Below are 22,371 nucleotides of genomic sequence, written 5' to 3'. Positions count from 1 at the left end.
CACCCGCGCGCAGCGGCCGGCCCCCGCTCCCGGACCGCACCGCGCGGCCGCCGCGGCCCCGCGCTCCCCCCGCCGGCAGCCGGAGCGCGCCGCCCAGGGGCCGTCAGGGGAGGCGGCGGCGGCCCAGGGTCTCGGCCGGCCACGCCCTTCCGCCCCGCCCCCCCTCGCCGTCGCGCCGTGGATTGGCGGGCGGCGTGTGTACACACACGGGATCGAGCCAATAGCGCTGGGAGGGCGCCTGACCTCACGTGGTGCGGCCGCCAATGGGCGCAGCCGGTCGCCAGACGCCGCCAAGCTTGTGCGGGGGAGAAGGACCCGGGCAGAGCACGGCGCGGCGGCGGAGCGAGGCGGCGAGTGGGGCCGGGCGCGGGGAGAGGGGGGGGGGGGGCGCGGGCGGCGGGGGCCGAGCTGGAGGCGCTGGGAGCGCTCTCGCCGCCGCGCGCCGCGGCTCGCGGACTGGCCCTGGTGGGCTCCTGTCTCCGGGGCCTCCTCGCGAGCGGCGGGTGCGCGGCGCCGGCCCGGCCGAGAGGCGTCGTCGGCGCGCGGGGCCGGGCGGAGCGGCTGGCTCCCTGCCGCGGCGGCTGGTAAGGGACCGTCGCCGTCTCGTCGCCTCCGCGCCGCTGTCTAGGCCCGGCCCGCGCCGCCGCCTTCGCTCCCCCTCTTCCCTCGCCGCTGCCGGGCCTGCGGGTGAGCGGGGAGCCGGGGGCGGCGGGGAGCGGGGTTGCCGCGGGGCCGTGAGGGAGGGGCAGCGCTTTTCTTCCCGGCGGGCCGGGGCGCCGCTTCCCCCGCCCCGCGGCGTTTAACGGCGGCCGCCGCCGCCGCCCCCCCCCCCCCCCAACCCCCCCCCCCCCGCGCCGTCTGGCGGCTCGGTCCCGTCGCCGCCCCCCGCCCTCGCCGTGCCGCACGCGGGGCAGGCGGCGGCGGCGGGCGCCTCCCGCGCCCCGGGAGGGAGGCGAGCCGGTGCCTGACACCTGCGGGCGGCCGCGGGGCGGCGGCGTGCCCGTCTGGCGGGTGACAGCCGCCCTGCGCGCCGCCGGGTCACCCTCTCCTCCATTGTGGGGAGCGCGCTGAGAGCGGCGGGCCTGGGCCGGTGCGGCGGCGCGTGTTGTGCGGGGCGAGCGGGGCGGCCCCGGCTGGCTGCCGCGGCGGGGCCGGGGGCTGCGGGCAGGGGGCTGCGGGCTGGGGGCGCGGCCGGCCCCCGCCTTGAGGGGTTAGAGTGCGGAAAGGGACTGGCGAAGCTCGCGGCCGTGCAGAGCACGGCTTGAACTTCCCAGCGTCGTTGTTTTGACTCGCGGGTTTTACCGGGGGGGGTTAGTCCGACAGCAACGACGACAGAACTTGACTGAACGCCTCTTCCTGCGCCCTTTGAGTTACAGGCCTTCCCTGCCTGGCGGCAGAGGTGAATCCGCATGTAAATACCGTCTTTCGGAGTTGAGAACGCGAACAATAGGAGCAAAATGCGGAATAAGCAAACTTCCCTGAAATGCGGAAGAAAACCGCATCTGAGAGGGTGCTCCCTCATGGAGTAAAGGGATGATGCCGAGCTATGTATCGGAGCTTGTGCTGTTTGCCTCTGTAGAAAGGACTTGCCTTTTCGTTTTCTCTGTCAATTTTTGAATGACAGAGAAAGTGAATAGTTTAAATTGATACGATTTAACATACTGTGTCAAAACTTTAAAAAGTTATCGCTTGGTCAGTTTTCATAACTTGGAAGTCAGTTATTTCATGACCCTTCATTAATACTTCAAACAGCTGATAGGTGTTTTTTATTTTTTTCCCTCAGCTGCTATTACTGTTTTAGCTTAAACATGCTGACAGAAAACGGCAAAACATCGGAGGTTGTGTGATGTTGTAACTAATGGCAACTTGATATAATCTTGGATTAAAAAATAATTTTGTGCTAGTGTAAGTTAACGCTATTAAAACAGAAATGAATAATTTTTTCTCCATTTCTTTACCCTTCCCAAATTAACTTTAGTTCATTTTATTATATTTTGCCTTACACAAAAAAATGTGTGATTTGTATGTACGGGGCAAAGACTCGTGACGGATGATCAGTATTAGAGAAATGCAGAACTGTATTTCACCGCCCATATTTGTGCCAATGCTATGTGTACTCAAAGATGTTTTGTACTAGTGAAGTACCGAGTTTCAGGAACTTCTGTTCAAAATAGCATATAGGGTGCTAACTACAGCACTTTGAAGAAACATGAAAGAGTAAGGAGAAGTTTGCATTATAGAGAAGACTTGGCAGGAGAGGTGGTCATAAGAGGAAAAAAAGGACAAATTCTTCTCCTTTGAAAACTTTCTTGTTGTGAAGTGAGTCTAGTGCCTATAGAATAAGAAGTAATAGGTCAAATGATTTAGTTCTATAGCAAGGAAAAAACTGAAAATTATTAAATATTATCAAGATTGTCTCATGGGTGAATTTAAGAGTGATCTTATTTCACTGTCAAATTACTGGGCTTTCTTTTAACCACTTCCTGTTTGTACACGAATCGCTATTGTAACACAACAAAAAGAAACCATTTGGACTTGTACTATATTGATGTAATTAACTTTACAGAAAACATGCACCACTGGTAGGAATGCTCTTTATTGCTGCAGAGGGTTCTGACAGCAACCTCACTTTACAAGTGATAAGGTACAGTTTTCAATACAGTAACTTGACAGCAGCTATCCAGTGTAAAGGGGATAGGTCAAACAATTAAGCTGGGCAAAAGGTACAGTGCTGTTTTGCAAGGGATGTCAATACTACAGGAGAATCCTTTTATTTTCGTCTGCTCTTGTATATGTTGGACACTACTGTAGGGGCCTTTTGAGCATCTGGACATACTTCCTGGACAGTTGTGAGCGCCCTCGTAGTGAAAATCTTTCAGTGGCTTTGGCTAAAAGTGTTGTTATTGGTTTAGCGAAAAAACAGGAACCAAAATTCCAACTTTCCATCCCCTTCAAGAATTTGTAATGTTACTCAGTTTAGATGTGGAGACCTCTTCACTGTGCCTACAGGAAAGTTTAGTGCAAATTTCTAAAAGCAATAGAAGAATAGTGACCTGATATGGTTAGGGGAGTGAAGCTGCAGCCCACACTGTGTAGAAAGTAATAGTTAAACTTATGCATCCTAATGTGGAGCAGAATGAGTTCTTTAGTTACAGCTAGTCTAATTCAGTTCCTGGAATTGCATTTCTCTTGATGTGCTACCTTAAAATAGTATTCTGAGGGTTGACTTTAATACGCGACAACTTCTTAAATTGTTTGCTTTTTCTACATCTTGGTGTAATGATTAAGAATTTCTCCTCTGCCTTTCCAATTACATTCAGAGGACATGACTACTAATGAATGAACAGTGAATCTTAAATAAGGGAAAATAAACTGACTAGTCCGGTGCAAGGAAATAGACTTGTGGAGTTCATGTGTGCAAAGCCAAGAAGCCACTGGAATTAGACAGGCTTATAATAAAATTTTAGGTATTCAATGGAAAACAATCCAAATGTCTTGGTGTGGTAATATAGTACACATGCTATGTCAAAGCTGATAGTATAAATACCTGTTGTGGGATCTGAAAATTTAGGTATATGCTAGGAAATATGGTAAAAGGGCACAGGTGTGGTAGGCAGTGACAGTTTGTAACAACTTCCTGGTTTGATTCTTCATGTGGTTTTTGTAACATCCAGTATTAGAATGAAATTAATTCTCTTTTTTTTGCCCCCGTTATTCGATTTGTAGACTACAGCTCTTTTGCAAGAAGGTGAGGCAGTAGTAAGTGATCTTACTGTTGCAGTTCCATTAAAGGAACTTTTTTGCTCCTTTGACTGATTTCATGTGTGCAGTGATAGTTTCCAGTAAAGGTCTTAGAGACAGTTGAAGTTTACTTTTATACTTTCCAATACTAATAGCATAAAAATCAGTCTAAGCAAATGAAACTGTATGCCTATGATAGTTCAGTTTGTAAGACTACTGTATATTATAATATATTCTAATATAGTACATGCTAATAATGTGTATACTAATATATGCATTAGTACAATCTGTAACAAAAGCACAGCTTTCTAGCATACCATGTTTCTAGTGACATACAGAATAGTAATTTAATGAAAAGGGATGATATTTGGAAATAACTTCTCCTACATCTAGCTATTCACTTAGTAGTGTTGAAGAAACTCTTTGCCTTTCAGAACACAGTTTGCAAAATCCGCAGCCTACTGAAGCCGCTTTTGAGAATATTTGTCTTTAGTGAAACCTATGGAAATTTTTATATTTTTGCAGCACTGACTTGGTGATAATGCTTTAGCCAGCTCACATTTAGTATTGGCTGTCACAACAGAGACTGAAACTAAGCTGGAAAAAGATTAATGTTTGTTTTTGTTAGTACGCTTGGTTGTGAACTGCAGCAATTCAGGTGTGGGCACAACTTTATTCTGACTTGGTGATAACATTTAAAAGAGGGGTAGAGGACAACTTGATATTGTTAACTTCCCAAATCACTTAAGCGTGAATTGCAGAGGGGGCTCCTTTAGAGGTATCTTTGAAGGCACTATCCAGAATTGTTGTGGCATTGTGATTGTCCTGGTTTACAGTCCTTAGGATATTTGATAGATGTGAGCAGCCAAGTTTTACACAAAACTTCTAAACATGGTGTTGGTTAACGCAGCTTCTAGGAATAAACCATTTTATAAAGGTGATGTTCCTTTCCTTTTGACTGGTTTTACATTATTTCAATCAGTAAGATAGGCCCTGACCATCATGTTTTACACAAACAGTGGTAAGAGGAAGCAGTGATGGTAGTTGAGATTATGCTTCTCCTATTCATAGATAGCTGATTCTTTCCTGGCAGTGAATAGAGTGCCTGTGTCCCGAACATGAAATTTTTGTTAACTTCTATAGACTGAAGTCCATTTGTGAATGTAATTCTGGTCTTGCAACTTAATTTATTTTTTTTCCTGTGGAAGTTAGGGCATGCTCCTCTGTTTGGCAAGTCAGGTTTCTCCTGTTTCATCAGGTTCCTGTTGCTGCCAAGTTGGTCTCGGTTTGGGTGGGAATAGTAAATGATTCAGTTCTGTCTTACAGCCTCTTTAGTTCTTTTGTTCAACAGAGCCTCTTACTAACCTCTGTCGGGTGACTATATCATCTGCCAGGGTGCATGAAAAGGTTGCTTTGATAGGAACTCATAATCTGTTTCCCCATGGTAGGTGTTAGCAGATGTGTCGTGCATGAATAAGTGACCATTTTCATTCACTGTTTTGTTATTGGGAGTTTCAGCCCAAGATGTAAGTGGAAAAAATCAAGAAAAATAAGGTCATATGTTCAGAATGAAATTGGCACGTTGCTACAGGTACACGCTGTCTTTAAGACTATGAACTTCTAGTGAAGTTGTATAGATGAATTCTTTAACTTGGTAGCAGCTCTTAAAGAAAATGTATCAGTATTTGCTCATTGAGGCTTGTGAATGCCAAGGCATTAACATATTAAAAGTCACTTGTGAACCATAACGGTCATCAAAGTATTAAATTTTTTCCACGTAAGCAGTATTTTTAATTACCAGAATAACTTTAATGGACCTGTAATAGAAATTATGGTGGCAACATGACCAATAATTACGAATGAGATTAGGAACTGCAAGTGAAAGTGAGCTTATGTCCCCAGAGTGAAATCAAAAACTTTTGTGTGCACAGGCTCTCCATTTATTGTAAGGAAAGAGTTAGGTGACTTTTCCCTTCATTATAATCTTGACCTTGACACTTGAGAAACTTGAGAAATATATTTCTGTTCTCTTAAATGTGCAATCCAATTGTCGTAAGCTTCAGTTTATTTAAAGTTCAACTTACAATAGCAAATACATTTAAACTTTTTTTTTAAATCAGTAACTTCATACATACAACTGATAAAATTGCAAGTTGCGTATTGATTCTGTATAACAGCAGGCTTCTGCTGTCTGTCAAAAGCAAATTACTTGTCCTGCTTCTTGCTGTTTAAGAAATTGGGAAACCTATGATCTCTAGACAAAACATCCCCCTTCTTCCTAATGGATTTTTGAAGCATGCACACACTCCAGTGAACTCTTCAAAAGCATGGAGTAGTCTTCATACAAACAAACCATATCCAACCTTTTGTGACATTTTGACCCATAAGTAAATTTTCAGGAGATCATAAATGCTTTTTTTCAGAAATGGAGTCACGATGCTATTCTGCAAACCAGACTGATCAGATGAAACAGCTTGCTAAACCTTGTCCTGTCCTGTGCACAGGCTTAGATGGTCATCTGAGCTGTCAGTGGGTTGCAGCATATGGAAAACTTTCTTCTTCCCCCTTTCAGCCCCATTGTTGCTATTCTGACAGTATTAGAACTAAATTGGCTCACTGAGGGGGTCAGGTAGAAATGGGAATTGAGACCATGTGGTGTGGGGAAGGAATGGAAAGTGGAAGAAGTAGGGAAAAGCGGAAGATCCCTTTTAGCAATGATAGCAGGGGTAGGATCTTACATCAGCGCAACTTGTTTCATGGAATTGTACCCTTTAGGTAATTGTGTATGCTGTAATCAGTATTTGAGAGCTTGTGCATCGCTACAAAAATCCCTTTTTGCCTTTGTACTGAAATATAACTAAAGAAGTATGAAATTTTTTGTAACCTTCACCCTTGAGTGATTACTGTCATAATCTTCAATCCATGCAAGAGTACAGTTAATGGCTTTAAATTAAAATTAAATTAGCAAATTTTAAGGAAAATGTAGGAAATAGTTACTAAGACTCTCTCCATCATCAAGTTCTTTATCTCTGTATAACTTGGTGATCTTTAATTAAATCCAAATGTAAAATTATCTTCATTTCATTGGATGTTAAGATCCTTCCAGCTGTGGGGTGTAGACAAAAGTGTATCTCAGCAGGATGGTTAAACTGTTCCATGTATTTGTCAACGTACTGATAACTCTGGAAATTTTAAAATCTCAAAATTAAAACTCATTACAAGACCAGATTAATATCTAGAGCATTCTCTGATGTATCACACAGTATGCGAGCTGGTGGTAGCAAGAAGCTTGTATGAAATCTCAGTAGTCAAAAAGACGCTCTTTTCATCTGAGCTTAATTGAAAGAGGAGCTAATGTATTACTGGCACTGCACAAAGACTGTCTTACTAAGATATTTTAGTCATTCATATAAATCACTACATTTTTTTTTTCAAACGTCTGTCTGTTGCTAAAATGAAATTTCTTAAGGCAAAAATATGTTTGTGAAAATACAGTGTGCTTTTTACTCTGAAAGGAAGTTGTACCTGCCTCTTTCCACTGAAGCAGTAAGACTCCCAAATGTTGTTCCCTGTATAGTAGTCAGCTATGGAAAAATACTCTGGGCTAGAAACCTAGTTAGAGAACAAAAGGTGAGCTTATAGAATAGATTGTGTACTTAAAAGAACTGCAGCTAAATTTCTGTTAATTCCAAATGTATCTGTGCATATCTGTGCTGATAAAAGTTGTTTATAAAACTCAAAAAGGAATTTTAGATCTTAACTTTTTTAAGTGCTGCATGAATGTTATCCACTTTTCTGATGTCAAGCCCTACATACTTTATCTTGAATGACAGTAAGCTGGTTTGAGGAATTAAAAGAGCCTTCAAAGGTTCAAGTACTTGGGAATTATTCCACGTTTAATGTACGTCCTCCTTATTTGAGCAATAAGGGACATGCTTCACCTCATTGATTTTGAAATAAGCCATGAGCGCTGCTCCTATTCTTAGACATGTAGTTTACTGCTAGTACTTGCATGACATTGGGCATGTCTAAGAGCATACCTAAGAAACTGAGTTCCTTGAGGGAAGGAATATCTAGTTCCAAGTTGATGGGATTTGGGTCTCAGCACTGTCAGGACTGGACAAGCAGCAGAACTTGAGGCTCAGCAGTGTAGTTAAGCGCATGGAAACTTTGGGCACTTCCATCTAGGGGAGAGTTTGATTACAGCTTTGGATTTTATTCCTGTGTTGTGTGTTCTTGTCTCTTGTACATCACTCAGACCTGTTTTCATCTCTGGGATTCAAGATACTTGGTAGCCTCCATCAACAGTGCTTTTGCTAGTCATTTAATAATATGTACAACAGTGAGAGTAAATATGGCAAATAGTGGGAGTAATGGGTATGTAGCATTTGGGATCAAGTCCAAGAATATTGAAAGGGAACTGATTAATTTGTTGCCTCAATATATGCTGCATGAAATCCTTAAAGGGACATTCCCCCAACATCCTTTTAGCAAACAACACTAAATGTTGTTGTTCATTATATAGCTTAAGTGCTACAGTTTATGCTAATTGAACTTGCATGTAGGCCTTGTCTGTTTTTCCAGGTTCTTTGCACTGTGTAAACTTGAGTCATAATTACTGCTGTTGTCAGGAGGTGTCAGTTCATTTGTTCTGATGACACATTGGCATAGGAGAACCTGGTCAATTGTAGATACTTACTTGGTTTTGTTCCCTCTGATTTCTTGTGTGTCAGCTGGCTCCCCCAAACTACAAGATGAGATCTTCACTTTCAAATTGGGTTCATGTAGTTATATCTTTCATTTGCATCTTGGTTTAAAGTAGTAGTGCTCATTCCGTTTGTGTGTCATGTAGTAGTGAAAACTTCTGTACTTTGGAGTCATAGGTTGCAGTCTTTTAAGTCACCTAAAAATGATTAAACGATGAAGCTTTTAAACTCTCTACGCTTGTCAAGTGATTTTATTTTGTTAAAAACTCCTAATATCATTTAGCAGTTAAGTCACTTTGATTTCTTTTGTTCAGTCTCTCTGATCACCTTGTCTGTCATTTACTAGGGCTTTTTTGAAGGCATACAGTTGCTCACAGTAAAAGCTGGAAAAATAAGTTGTTGTACCCGCAAGACCTTCATCATGCACATCATGGTGGGATTCCTTTCAAATGTTTCCTAAGAGCTACTTTCTAATATTATTTTCAAAATAAAAATTACTGTGTCATAACTGAAGATGATGACTTATTTCCCACTCTGTGTGTGTGACTTGTTGAATACACCTCTTGGTTGGCTTTTTGAAGTTCTTCATTAAGTGACAAGCTGGATGTTATATGGACATGGGTATTCCTGTCTTTTGCAGTCTGTAGGCCAAGTTTATTTCTTGTATATGTAAATAAGGGATAAAACTGGGACTAAGGCATCTGAAGAGGACTCAGGAAAAAAGTTGACAAATTAATGGAATCTTCTTATAGAGATGCAAAATCTGTAATTTAAATTTCAGAAATTTGGTAACAAAGTTGTATTTCTGTTTCTGGGGGTACCAAGAAATTAATCTGACTAGTACATACAGATGCTTTCACTAAAGTTGGTCCTTTTTTATCTCAATTGCTTCAAAAAGTAGTTGGATATTGAAATGTTTTTTAGGAATAAGATGGGGAAACACTTCCTGGGAGCAGGTGGGTTTCTGATAAGTACTTTGTAATCTTGAAATTTTACGGGTCTGAAAACTGAGACACAATGAAGCAACATATGTATAACAGGTGGTCTAATCCATGTAGATGCTGTGCATAAATTAGTGGTTTAAAACTGAGCTTGTACTGATTAATAAGGAATCTTCTTGTTAGTGCTGTCTTCTGAAATCAGCCTTGTAGTACCATAGCTTAAAAGTTAGTACTATGGAGAGGGGTGTGAAGACTATAAACTAATTTCTAGTGGAAAGGCTGGTGTTATACAGGCTTCTTTTTCTTGAAACTGGTGACACTTTCTTTCCTCCTAGCTGACCCAGTTACTTGGAATAATTTTCACTTTGCAATACTCTTGATCAAGTAAATGAAAAAAAAACCACACCTTGGTGATGATAAAATCATTCTAGTATACTAAACTATCTCCACAATTTTTTCTGTGTTCCATGAAGACTTTTCATCATAACAATTTAAGTGACTGTCAAATAGTTGTCTTAATTTGTAGATGTTTAATACTGGTGTAATACTTACATAAAAGATACTTTCTGTTGTGAAGTAGAAGTGGCCTCCGGGACTGGGGAGAATCTTTGTGTGGTGCTTGTCTACGTGAAGGTGTGATATGTGAAGTACTGATAAGAAGTTTGGTAGAGCTTAATTTTCAGGGGCAGAAAATAGACTGTTATGGTACAGGGCTTTATTCTTTCTACTATTAGTTTTTAGCTATTATGTGTATCTATAAAGAGATAGTTTAAAAATAAGACTTTGGACCATAGAAAATAAACCTATGAAGGAATATAATATTTTTCTGCAGATAACTGTTTTCTGTTTTGCATTGTTTCTTGTACTGGGATTCAGCTTCAGTATCACTGAATCTTCAGGATAGATTGGATTTTAACTTGTAACGAGAATGGGTACAGATAAACACTCTTGTACTGTTTTGTTGTAACTAGAGCTTGATTATCTGGGATTTTGTAAATTTAATGCCCGAAATGGCTTTTTAATGTCATTGGCATAAGTGATTAGGCAACATATGTTCTAGAAGAAACTACAACTCAAAGTTTACAAAGTCAGTTTGGTTGGCTCACTGAACCATACAATATTTCACCAAAAGGCAAAATTATGGGAGTGGATTATAAACCAAGGCTTAGATTATGAAGGGACGACCTTAGTTCAAATAAAGCAATCTTTGTGTCTCATGTGCTTTGAGCTCTAAATCTGTCTTTATGCAGCTTCATTTCAGTAGAAACCAGCTAAAGAACAAAAAGGTTGAGTTTTATGTTTCTCTATCTGTGTGGTACAAGCTGTCAAACAGCAATTGGGAATGAAGAGAATCTCCATTTTGAGGCCATCTGTGTAGGTTCTTTTGTCTGAACCTGACAAGAGGTCATGGCAGATGGTGGGGTCACAAAGTCTGGCTTCTTGAGCTTGACAAAATGTGTTCATAAAGCTGGAAGAATACCAACTGTTCGTACTGGCTGAAGAGCATTGTGGCAAAGGACTGTAATAGTTTATGGACAATACCTTCTGGATCACTAAGCCTGACAGCAAATAACTTGTCAAAGATGAAACTAGTTTGCTTCTCTGTAAACAGGTTAAAACTGCTTAGCAAATGTGTTCTTCACAATGTTTTATTTGAGTAAATTACTTGTAAAGCCTCTTAAAGCAAGAGAGGGAGGTCAGGCTGCATCACGAGTTTTGGCCAGAGCTCCATATGATGTATTTGGAGAGTTTGTGTGGAAGGAGGAGGAAGGTGGAAAAAGAAAAGGCACATAAATCATAATTTTCAGATGCAATGCAAGGATTCAGTATTTGCTCTTTGCCATGACCACTGTAGCTTTATGGCTTTTCTGCGGCTCTTCTTCAGGTTTTAGGATTGCTACACAGATCCAGTAGCCCCTTTCTCCAGGGTGTGAATAGGTATCTCTCTGTAGTGTCCTCTCTGAAGGCAGACAAAAATGGTTCTTATTTTCTTGGATGTTTTGTTGTGAAACTAAAACTTAGAAGTTTTCATGGGAGAATGTCTTAGTAGCAGAATTGTGTGGTGTTCACATGCTGGAGTAACTGCTTAATTATGGCTGCAATAAATTGAGGCACTAAGGAAGATAAATATAACTCATTCAACAGGAAATGGAGAACACCTCTAAGTTGAATAAAATGTTTTTCCACTATCTCTAATAACAGTTTAATTGATATGATGTCTGAATAAACCAAGAAATCTATAGAAAGATCCTAGAATTTAAAATTCTTCTGGATTGTTCAAAACCACTAATGTAGTGATGGTAGAGTTCCACCATTAGCTGTGCACACTACTGCAACAATTTTTGGCACTTTTCTAAAAGGGAGGTGAAGACGCTGGCCGTTCTCAAACTTTGTGTAGGTTAAAATACAGAGGAAATAGCATGAGTTGCAATCTGCTTTTGTAGCTGGTGAGTTCTGCTGTAAATGGTCACGACTCATATTTGGTAACTAGTTCAGGCATCTTCCAAAAGATTTTGCTGGATTGATTCCACCCTTGAAAGTGTGAACAGTTCTCCCTCTCTTATACATCCAAGTGCAATTCAGATGTCTTCAGTAGTCCATTTTTTAACAGCAAGTAGTACTTACAAGTACTTTTGAAGTTCTTAAATGCTTTGTCAGGTTAATTCTATCTTTAAAATGATTTGTGCTGCCAGTGTTGATTTGTAACTTGTTTTCTTCTGTTTTCTGTAAGACTTCTGGAAGCTTTGATTTTAAAAAGTCACTTTAAGTATTTTTCAGTACACTAAAACGTTTGGCTTTTCCTGGAATTCTAATATTATAATTCTAAATACATAGGGTTAATAAAAAAGCCTGAAAATATTTAAAAGATGAGTTTGAACTGAAATGCTTTTTCTTGGATGTTTCCTAAAAATACTTAATGTTTGCTGTGTATGTACATTTCATAGTATTTCCCACTTTTTATCAAGGTCTTTGGATGTCTGCAGCGAGGGAATTAGAAGCTTTCTGTGTTGTTGGAGGCTAAAGACACAATGGAGAGAATTAATTCACTTCCAGTTTTTAGAGTCAATCTGCATTAGATGCAAATGATTGCATGGTTTTAATTACAATACTTTAGTAATGGTATGACATGCATTGCTAGCACATTAATATACTTAGGTCTCTATATAAGTTGGGCCTTATATATAAGATTACATCTCTGTCTGTTCCAAGCAACGTACATTTCTAGTATCTGTGCAGAACCTGACTATTGTGGTGATTGATTTTTATCAAAAAGTAAAAAAAAAAATAATCTATCCTTTGGAGATGCAGGGTTTCAGCTAGAAAGGTAACTGAAAATATATTTTACTAAGATATTTTATTAACTTTCTTACAGGATGTTCATTTTAAAGATTCTGTGAAGATGAAGAGGGGTATCTGATGGTTTTACGGAATATAAAGCAATATTGTCTGACATGACGGCAAAAAATGTAAGTATAATTCTATGAAATGTATTACTTTTTATTTTGGCATGCTGCCAGTCACTTCTGGCCTTCAGAATTTGAAGGTCTTTGTGTTTGATTTCTTGTATTTGTCCATACAAGAAGTCAAACATGAAGACCTTCAAATTCAAAAATCTTGTCCTATTTTTATATACCACAAATGTGTACCCCATCATCTTCTGCAGTATTTTGATAAATTTAAACTGGTTAGATGCTCTTTTAAGGATGTGGAGTTTACTCAGTTATAGGTCAGGTTGATAACTGGGGCAATGCTTCATGCTGTTTGATATTGATCCTTACAGATCCCTTCCAACTTGAGATATTCTATGATTCCTCTAACATTGCTCCAAACTTACCAGAGAGCTTCTCATTTTGTTGAAGCATCTCACCTTTACACCAGAGTAAAATCCTTTTACTGAGTCTGAATCTCAAAACTCAAGAAAGAACAGAAAGCATATTTCTTTACTAATGTCAATACACTCTTGGTTTCTAGAAGACTGAGGGCCTTCCTGTTTCTTCATCTGCCGCATCAACAAGCCTGTAGTGTCGTGTCTAGAGGCTCTATATTTGACTCCCTTATCTTGAGTTCTGAGGAAGCTTATGAAATGTCTAACATCCTGACCTTAATTTTCTGCCTAATTAGCTGTGCTTGCTGAGGTACACAATTTGTATAGAGAACAGTTCTGATTAAGCTTGGTGGTCAGCGAGTTGAGTATGACTTTGGGCCCTGGGCAGTTTACCTGTTGACTGCCTTTGATAGGGCATCCTGCAATCTAATTAAATCTGAACAGGTTTAGGAACCAACATGGCTAAAGAAATACCCTACAATAAAAGTGCAGGTAACCCTAGGATGGCTCTCTGTTCAGTAACTGCAAAAGCTTTCATGCATATTTGGTTAGATTGATGCCAAGGGCATAATTTGGTTAAATTAATTCTCAAGTCTCAGAAATGTCTTTTCTGTTGGCTTTATTAATAGTTTCATTTGGTGTGTAGTTCCAGGTAAGGCTTTCAGATGTCTTAAGTCTGACTGTTTGATTCAAGCTGACCAAGCCAGAAAATAAATGGATGTGTATATGCAAAGCCCTTTGACTTACTTATTTCATAGGCCATATTCAACTGTAGTATAAATAGGTAATTCTACTGATCTATGTGGAACAGCTGCACAAATCCAAATCATTTGTGGTTTTGACCTTTTATTCAATGCAGTCAAAGGATAAATACCAATGCCAATAAAATCCATGGAGTGTTGTGTGATCGAGTCATAGAGTGACATAGGTTGGAAGGGATCTCAGGAGGCCATCTACTCTGGTACTTTGTGTAAAGCTCTGACACTTGAATTCAGAATGCAGTTGCTTGGTGCTTTGTTCAGGGCCGCTCAGGGCTTTGGGTTTTGAATACCTCTGAGGACAGACATATGACATTCAGTCTGGGCAACTTACTCTTGTGCTGAATATAGAAATATGTTTTTGTTGTTGTTTAACGCAAGGCTATAGTTACTTTATAGAATAAATATTGTATTGGTATGTATGCTTTGAAATTTTGCATATTAAACTATGCAAACCTAGTTATTTAGCTAATGTTTATGGATTTATTTAAAAAAAATCAGCTACTGTGGTGCAGATGAAAGTAGAACTCAGTTCTCATGTTTGTTAAGTATACCCCTTCAAAGGATTTGCAAAATAAGTAACAGTGTAAAAACAAGGGTGGTCATATTCTTTCTGTCCTTATTTGTAGCACTTCTTCAGGATTTCCCAACCTTAGCTACTCAGAACTGCACACTCAGGCCAATACTGTCAGCCCTAGGGTTTTCTATTGCTGTTAGAAGCATTCTTGGGCCTTCTGAATTTGCAGAGTTCCAAGGTTTACCATATATCTATGGGTTTCTGCAGCCTGAAACCCGTTTCAAATGTAAGGTTAGTGTTTGTCTGTTATACTCTCTGAAATATTTTAACGCTCTGCAGAGCGAGTTGAGGGAGAGAGCTTCTCTGCAGAAGGTTTGGGGTTTTTTTTCTTTCTGTTGAAGTATCAAGGAAAGGGAACTTTGAAGTACTGGAATTTGGACATCTTCTGGGAAAGTCTTAAAGGGCCCATATCTTTCATCAAACATGTACACATCAGGAAGCTGTCCCCTCTGTGTTCTGAAATCACTACCCCTCAACTGGGACACAGCAGTCTAGGGATGTTTGTGCTCCTAATGCATCGCAAGAACAAAGTGCAGTGAACTTAGGCTAAAATGTATTTGCATCTCACGTGCATAAGCTCTGTTGAGCAACCTTGTCTGCAAGGAAGCTTGCGCTTCAAGCGCATGGCAAAATGTTACCATACATTGAATGTGTATGTAAGATGAATAATGTTCCCCATCACTGTTTTTCCATGCTAACTTTTTGAGTATGTGATGGGAGAATTACCAAGACTGGGCTGAGTGCTCACTTTCTTTAAATGCAGGACACTTTCTAGTATCTGCTTGTGGAACATTGCTTATGGGTGATTTGACCTTCCTTACAAAACAAATCCAACCAAAACAGCTATGAATAATAAGATGTTGAATAAAAGTTACAGATTCTCTTGGAGATGAGATGTTTACATGCTTACCATACACATTGTACCCAGATGTAATTTAAATCGCTCTGTCATAATGGGTTATTTCATTCTTTGCTTATATCATAAAATGCATTTTTCTTGCCTGTTTTGTACTTCCATTCGCATCTGTCCTTCAGGTAGGAAGACACCAAAACAGTATTGAGAAATGGGGGAAAAAAAGAGCAAATACTCATGGTAAACTTATTTTTAGGACAAAATAGATAATACGACTCAAGCAGATTATTTGAATAAGACTGTTAGTTTTGATCGTCTGATCTGAATTTATATACATGTGCTTGTGAAGTTGTTTGTCACTGCTTCTCAGGGGGTGGTTGTCTTGTCATAGATGAGATCAGTTAAATGGCTATAATAGTTCTTCTTTCACATGTCAATATGGAAGAAAAGGAGTTAGTTTAACTGTTGAAGTTGGTCAAGAGGGCCTTAAACAAGCCTTAACACCTGTCTTAAACAGGAAACTCTTCAAAAACAATGTAAAGGACATTAGCTGTTCTGCACTGATAGTCCATGCAGGTTTCTTTTAGTTTATGATGACAGCACCCTTTTTAGGTGCTGAGTTGTTTCTGTAAGCGGTAACACTACAGTATGTCTAGAAATGAGTCTGTTAGGGCTTACAGGTATAAGAAAACAGCCAGTTAGTGGATTCCCTACCCATTTACAACTTCTACATGCTATAATCTGGATTAATTCTAGGGCAGAGAGCACAAAAACTTTTCAGGTTGCTGGGAAAGTTGGTTTCTGTAAGGAAAGGGAAGGATTGCAGGTGGAGACTTGCTACCTGAATAGTATGTCAAGCAGTGGAGAAGGCTGATAAGCTGCAAGAGCAGCTCATGACAGTTTGCCCCATCCAAGACTCTCGTTACGATTCTTTTTTTCTTTCCCCTCGCCCCATTTGGAAACTTCTTAGTCACCTACTAGGAAAGGGGAAAAAAACTTGATGAAAATATTTAATAGGATGCAAAGGCCTGCCAAGTTCTTGCTTCATCTTACTTCATGACTGGATTCATCTTGCTGCAGATGGATAGAAGCAGGAGTCCAGCTCTTGCCATACCGAGTAATCCAGACACTCTGGGGCAGTGTTATAAAACAGAAATATCAGGCAAACCATACAAAAAGGAATAAGTAATACCTATGTAAGCGTTGGGTTGTTTGCTGGTTTCAGCTTAGGAGTAGTTAAATGACAAGATTATTCCTAAAAGGAGTGGGTGGTACAGTCTCTAGATAACAACATGGCCTGGTACCTCTCAGACATAGCAATGGAATACTATAAAGTTCTCATTCTGCTGCAGTATTGTACTATTGCATCACACTTGGCTTCTGAGGGCTTAGTTATGATAATTCTTCTGCAGGAGAAACAAATTTCTTTAGATCTGCCACACTTCTTATTTAAGCTCTCATGAAATTAAAGTTTGTTTTCAAGCTCTTCTAAACTTAGATACAAAGATTATAAAATTGAGAGGAGTGCTCCTGCTCATTGGATGCTCTTTATAAACATGTTACTAGGACCATCATCGTGAAAATACATATACCTATGCAAACTAAAATTCTGCTGTAATTTGGTATCACTTGGATCACTGAAGTACAAGATACACACACACAAAAAAAAGAACTTAAGTACTTTGTTGCATTTCCTTAAATATTGAATCAGTTAAATAATCTAAATACTTTGTTGCATTTCCTTAAATATTGAATCAGTTAAATAATCTAAATCTTTCAGAGAATTAAATGTAAATGTTTGAATTGTCATAATGGCTGGAGAGTCATCTTGGGCTGACAGTGCATATGTGTATCATCTTCAGTGTTTAATTGAAGCACCAATATGAATCAATAGGGAAATGTAGAGTTGTAAATCTAGAACTGAAGGTTCAATTGTGAACAAATTGCAGTGCTGTGTTTGAAGATGTTCATGGGAATCATAATTCTTATCCTTTCTCTTGGAACAAGTTAAGGCCTCTATATCTAACACTTGATATTTATCCCTGTGGCTCCCCTGTGCCTCTGAATTAAAATTTTCTCCTATTTGTGTTCTATTTATTGCAGAGGCGGGGTCTTAGGGAGAAGCTGATACTGTTACTTATTGTGCAAAGGCAGCAGTAGTATGATCCAAGAGTGCTGGCTCTTCATCCTGGCTTTGCAGTCATAATGCCCTTTCCATGCTATATGCTATGCAATTTACTAACCTTTCCAACCTCTATTTTAAAGATCTCAGGAATACATTTTCAGTGTAAGGAGTCACAGTGCCCTCTTACCACATGAGCTTTCCTTGCCGCCCAAGTACCCGGGCGAAGAATACTAGAATGCTGCTGTTTTCCCTATGGACCTGCTACCAAAACGTGATAGGAGACGTTTTGCGTTTGTTTTCATGTCTTCCTCCTCTTTCCCCTGCTCAAATCCAGGCGTTCCTGTTCCCTTCCTCTCCAGCCCTACTGCATTGCCTCTGCACCGCTGCCACCTGGTGGGAGACAAAAGGGAAAACGGAGAGGAAAAAATGAGACAGACTTACTCTCTTTCAAAAGCAGCTTCTGGTGGTACCATAGTCTGCAACAACCAAAGCACTTGGTTGCCCGTTGGAAATAGTATCTTGAGCGTCTAGTTGGGTGTGACAGGAAAGAGCAAGTCTGATGCAGACAACGTTTGAGACAAATTGATGAACTATATTGAGCAACTCTAAGGGCTTGTTTACAGAAGCATGTAACTTAGCTCATTTAGGCAGTGTTTTACAATCAGGATAGTGCAGCAATAGTTAATGTTCACATGTTGCTCCTGATGATGAAAAAGTCTTAATAGAAGTAATTTCAAGAGAGTCTGTCACAATGCTCCATGCAGATTTTCCCCTTCAAAAATTACTTGCCAAATACAAGTTCTCTAGTGGAACTGGGTGATTGAATGCTTGTAGTAGGTATTTTTTGTTCTTGTGTAGTTTATTTTAGTGTTATGTTACTACTATTTAATAGGCCTACAATTAAATGATTCTCTAATTCGATAGGATGAAAATTCTACGAGCAGCCCTAGCATATGTCCGTTATTACTACAAACGTCTGTAAAATAAAACAAATCTTTGATCTTTGATTGTATGATTGTTTTTTCTTAACTCAGATACCTGAACCTTTTGTCCCAATTATTTACAGAAGTACTCAAATTTTGTAATATTTTAAAAAGAGTTTTTGTACTATTTAGTTTAATTGCCTACTGCTCCAACGGAGCTCCATCCCTCAGTGCTTATCACAGCTTCCATCTTGGAAGCAAAACAAAATGCTTTGTTGAACAGAGGTTACTAAGGTGGGGCAAGCATAATGCTCTGAAACTGCAGAATGCCTTACCATTACTTGCTGTTGCTGGGCCCATCCCTTGTTAGCTGGGATCTGAGGGACTTTCCATCTCTTCTCTCCATCATCCAGGAGCAGTGATGTTGTATTTTTCTGTACCAACTCCACCTTCCTATGCTTTGTGTACATGACAAAATCTGAGGTGCACCATTCTGTGTATGATTTAAGTTCTCCATGTCCCCGGTAATTCACCCTCAGGGTAAATAAGTTTATCTCTGAAGACTAGGAAATGTATTTAAAATGCATCAACAATCACATCTCCTCAGACTTGTAGACCCTGCAGCTTAGTACTGAGAGTACTGGACATCTGGCAGATTTCTGTTGTGTTATTGGTGGCAGCTGCTCTGTTTGACTTGGAGGGGACAGTGACTTACACCATAATAGCCAGAATGCGCTGCTTTGGTTGTGTAGTACAGTATCAGAATATTTAGGGGTTTTTTTTGTTAAGAATTTAGTTAAAATTAGAGTTTGTCTTCATATATACACAGTAAATGTCTTTGATCCTTTGCTTTGAATCTCATGCTCTTGTTAGACTCTACTATCGATAGGATTATGATGTTTCAGAAATGCAGAACAGATTACTTTTGTAATACTGTTAGTTGCAGACTAGAAAACACAGAAAGGTTTATCATATTTTAAGACTTCAAAAATGTTTTGTTCAGGTTGGTGTGACTTCCACAAATGGAGACTTGAAAGGATTCATAGATCAGAACCAGAGTCCAACAAAAGGTAAGAGAATCCTATTTGTATACACAGAAAAGCATACATTAAGACTTATTTCTCTCTTACGTTTACTAAATTAGTATTACTGCTGATTTCACTGCATATGGTTGGTTCAGTTTTGGGAGACTCAGATTTTAAATGTTCAAAATGCATTTCATATGTTCACACTGGTAGATATTTTATTACTGACATGCAAGTGTCAGCAACAAAGATTGGAAGATCTTCGGGTTTTCAGAGGGGAAAAGAGTGTAGTAAAAATAATTAGAAGATAAAATAAGCCCCCCCTTTTTTTTTCTTTCCTTGATGGTGAATAATGTGCTGAATTTCCTGATTTTCACCCCACCTTAAAGTTCCCAGACTCTGTTGTAGTCCAAATGGGAGAGAAGGTTAAGCGTGACTTCATGGCTAGTAATATCTCATGGTACTTTTGTAAGGGCTTCAGACAATTTACAATAATAATTATATTTTGTCCTATCCTGTTTCATCTTAGCATTTCTATATTAATCACTTTTGACTCTAAAACAGTGTGTTGGCAGTCAGGACAGCTGTAGGATTCCAGTAAAATGAAACTGCAACCCCTTATCAATATTAGAAAACTCGAGGATTTACAGTTCAGGAAATGCTTTGATCACCCTTTCTAAGTAAATACAGGTTTGCTGTTATCCACTGCAATAAACAAATGCATGTACTGGCTGGAAGAATGATTTTTGGCTCATCACGACAGTTAGGTGCATCGGACTTCAGAGTCTGAAAAAATGAAAGAGTCTAAACAGAAAATGGCTAGAGCTACAGTATCTTCCTAGTTTTCTAAACTATGCAGAACATTACAGACTGGTTTTAGGTGCACTCATAATTTGACAATTAATTTATTGCACACCGGCGAGGTAATTTCCCTTTGTGTTTCATTATTATGTGATTATGTCATGATACTAGGGAAAGAGACTAAAATAAGTGCAGCATTTTCAAATAATTTCAAATCTGTGAGACAAGCAATTGATTTGTTCAGCGAATAACTGAATTTAATAACTTTATAAAGTATAGGGCATTACTGTTAGTAGTAATATCTCAGTGATCCTTATCCCAGTCTTTATTAGATTTTGCTTCTGGGGTGGTGGATGTATTATTTACCTCCATTCTTCTGTATTTTCTAAAATGTTATGCTCTAATGATTTTTTTTTTTTTTTTAACCTTGAGGTATAATTAAAAGTCACTGACATCTCTGTTGAGATATAACATCTTGTTCACACTGGCTTATTCTTCCTGGAGAATCAAGTATTCCAGAAAAGCTGGAAAACCTTGCATGCCAGTATCTAAGCTGTCTCTTACTTTAAATCTGAAATATCCTTTACTTACTTCTGGCATGTCCACTGTTGAACTCTGGAAGTTAAGGAGCGGGGGAAGAAACTCCAAACAGGCATTCAGATCCACTATCTCTTAATAGGGCTTTGTGAATTTCCTAGTAAATACAGTTTTTGTTGTTTTATCCATTATTTAAGTTAACTCATTTCCTATAGTAAAAATAAAGGCAATTTATTGCTACATATCTGGGCCTGTTCATAGTGTTCTTAGACTGAAGCATGATGGATTTATATGTTCAAGAGGAAAAGAGAGAGGCTATTTGCTCAGATAAGGATCTTCTTAAAAGCATCAGATTTCAAGTGCTAGAAATTTTTGTTTAGAAAAGTTGTGTTTAATGTTTTTTTCTTTCCAAAAAGATAATTATTTGTGGTGTGTGTTTATTTGTTATTTGCCTCTAGCACAAACATACTAGTTCAGTACCAATATTTACATTAAAGGAACACTTCAGATTCCGGTGCTGAGCCATGAACGCATAGAAAATTCCTTGCAAATTTGTTTTGTCTTCCATTTTGTTTTTTTTTTTTTATGAACTCTGATCTTTTATTATACTATGAAATCTATTGTGTAATTCTGGTTTTACTGGGTTTAATTCTGAAAAATGCTGGACTGTGCTAGGTAAACCCACTGCTTTGCCACTTTGCCTAGTAACAGTAGACTGCAGCCTGGATCTCTGAGGATGCTGTTTCAAACTGCAGGAGGATGTCTTGAAACACTTACCAAATCAGCTGTTGCTCTTTCTGTACTCATATAGCTGCAGTCTCATTCTGTAGCATCAGCACCACTAAGAGAGAGTTATGTAGGGGAAACTTTCTGACTTTTTCACACTAAAAATGTGTAATCAAAATAGCTAATCACTTGACTCTTGCGCTCTAAAATTACTTTCTCTGCTTTTTTTCCATTCACAGGCTTAACTTTCAAAATCTCTTTTCTTCCCGAGGTTTTCCCCTGAACCATCTGAAGCAGTTAGTCTGTTGCTGCTGTTCCAGTGTGTGTTAGATCAGGCTTAATTTATCTTTCCCACCATGACCTGTAGTGACCACGCACAATCTCTGGATATTTTCCAGGTTTATTTTGCTACAGGAGAAGTTAATGCTCACAGACTGCTTAGGTATTGCAATCTAATCTGTAAGTCTCACAGTACTGCTGTGTCACTTCTCCTGATTTTTAAATCTGAATTGCTGTTCCTAAATAGGTCGACAGGTTGTTCGGTTTATTTGGGGTTTCAGTTTTCTTATTACTTGCTTGTTTCCTGTGCTTGTTAGTGAGTACTGCAGTCTTCTTGCTGTAGCCTTTTTTGATTCAGGCTTTTTAAAATACTTTCAGTATTTATTTTTTTTTATTCCTCCTATAGATGATGTCTGGGAAAAAGAAGCATTTCTAGTACCCAGTGTATCTAAATGCAATACAGATTTACTAAGGAATTTGATGTTTTAAATGTGATGATTGCCGAATCAAAGCACATATATCCAAATTTGTAACCCTCATAAAAAGACTTACT

The 22,371-nt window shown here is 39.5% G+C and overlaps 1 protein-coding gene across 6 annotated transcripts in view; it reads left to right on the top strand.

Moving 5' to 3' along the window:
- Positions 1 to 363: 363 nt before the first annotated feature.
- Positions 364 to 22,371, top strand: part of TFDP2 (transcription factor Dp-2) — a 64,038-nt gene continuing 42,030 nt past the window's right edge. For 2 of the 6 annotated variants that reach the window (XR_011326181.1, XM_069792217.1), the window contains exons 1-3: positions 368 to 687; positions 12,762 to 12,855; positions 19,454 to 19,520. Coding sequence is in view for 4 of the 6 variants with exons in the window: in XM_069792217.1 (XP_069648318.1) it covers positions 12,841 to 12,855; positions 19,454 to 19,520 (82 nt within the window). In the remaining 2 variants the exon portion in view is untranslated. Of the gene's footprint in view, positions 688 to 9,275; positions 12,856 to 19,453; positions 19,521 to 22,371 lie in introns of those variants that run through there. The other 4 variants (XM_069792220.1, XM_069792218.1, XM_069792223.1 and 1 more) reach the window with 4 other exon arrangements.

This window comes from Haliaeetus albicilla, chromosome 9, assembly GCF_947461875.1.
Source record: "Haliaeetus albicilla chromosome 9, bHalAlb1.1, whole genome shotgun sequence".
In the NCBI taxonomy this organism is placed as follows: domain Eukaryota; kingdom Metazoa; phylum Chordata; class Aves; order Accipitriformes; family Accipitridae; genus Haliaeetus; species Haliaeetus albicilla.
The sequence above is the reverse complement of the archived record's forward strand: the minus strand, read 5'-3'. Positions and strand labels throughout refer to the sequence as shown.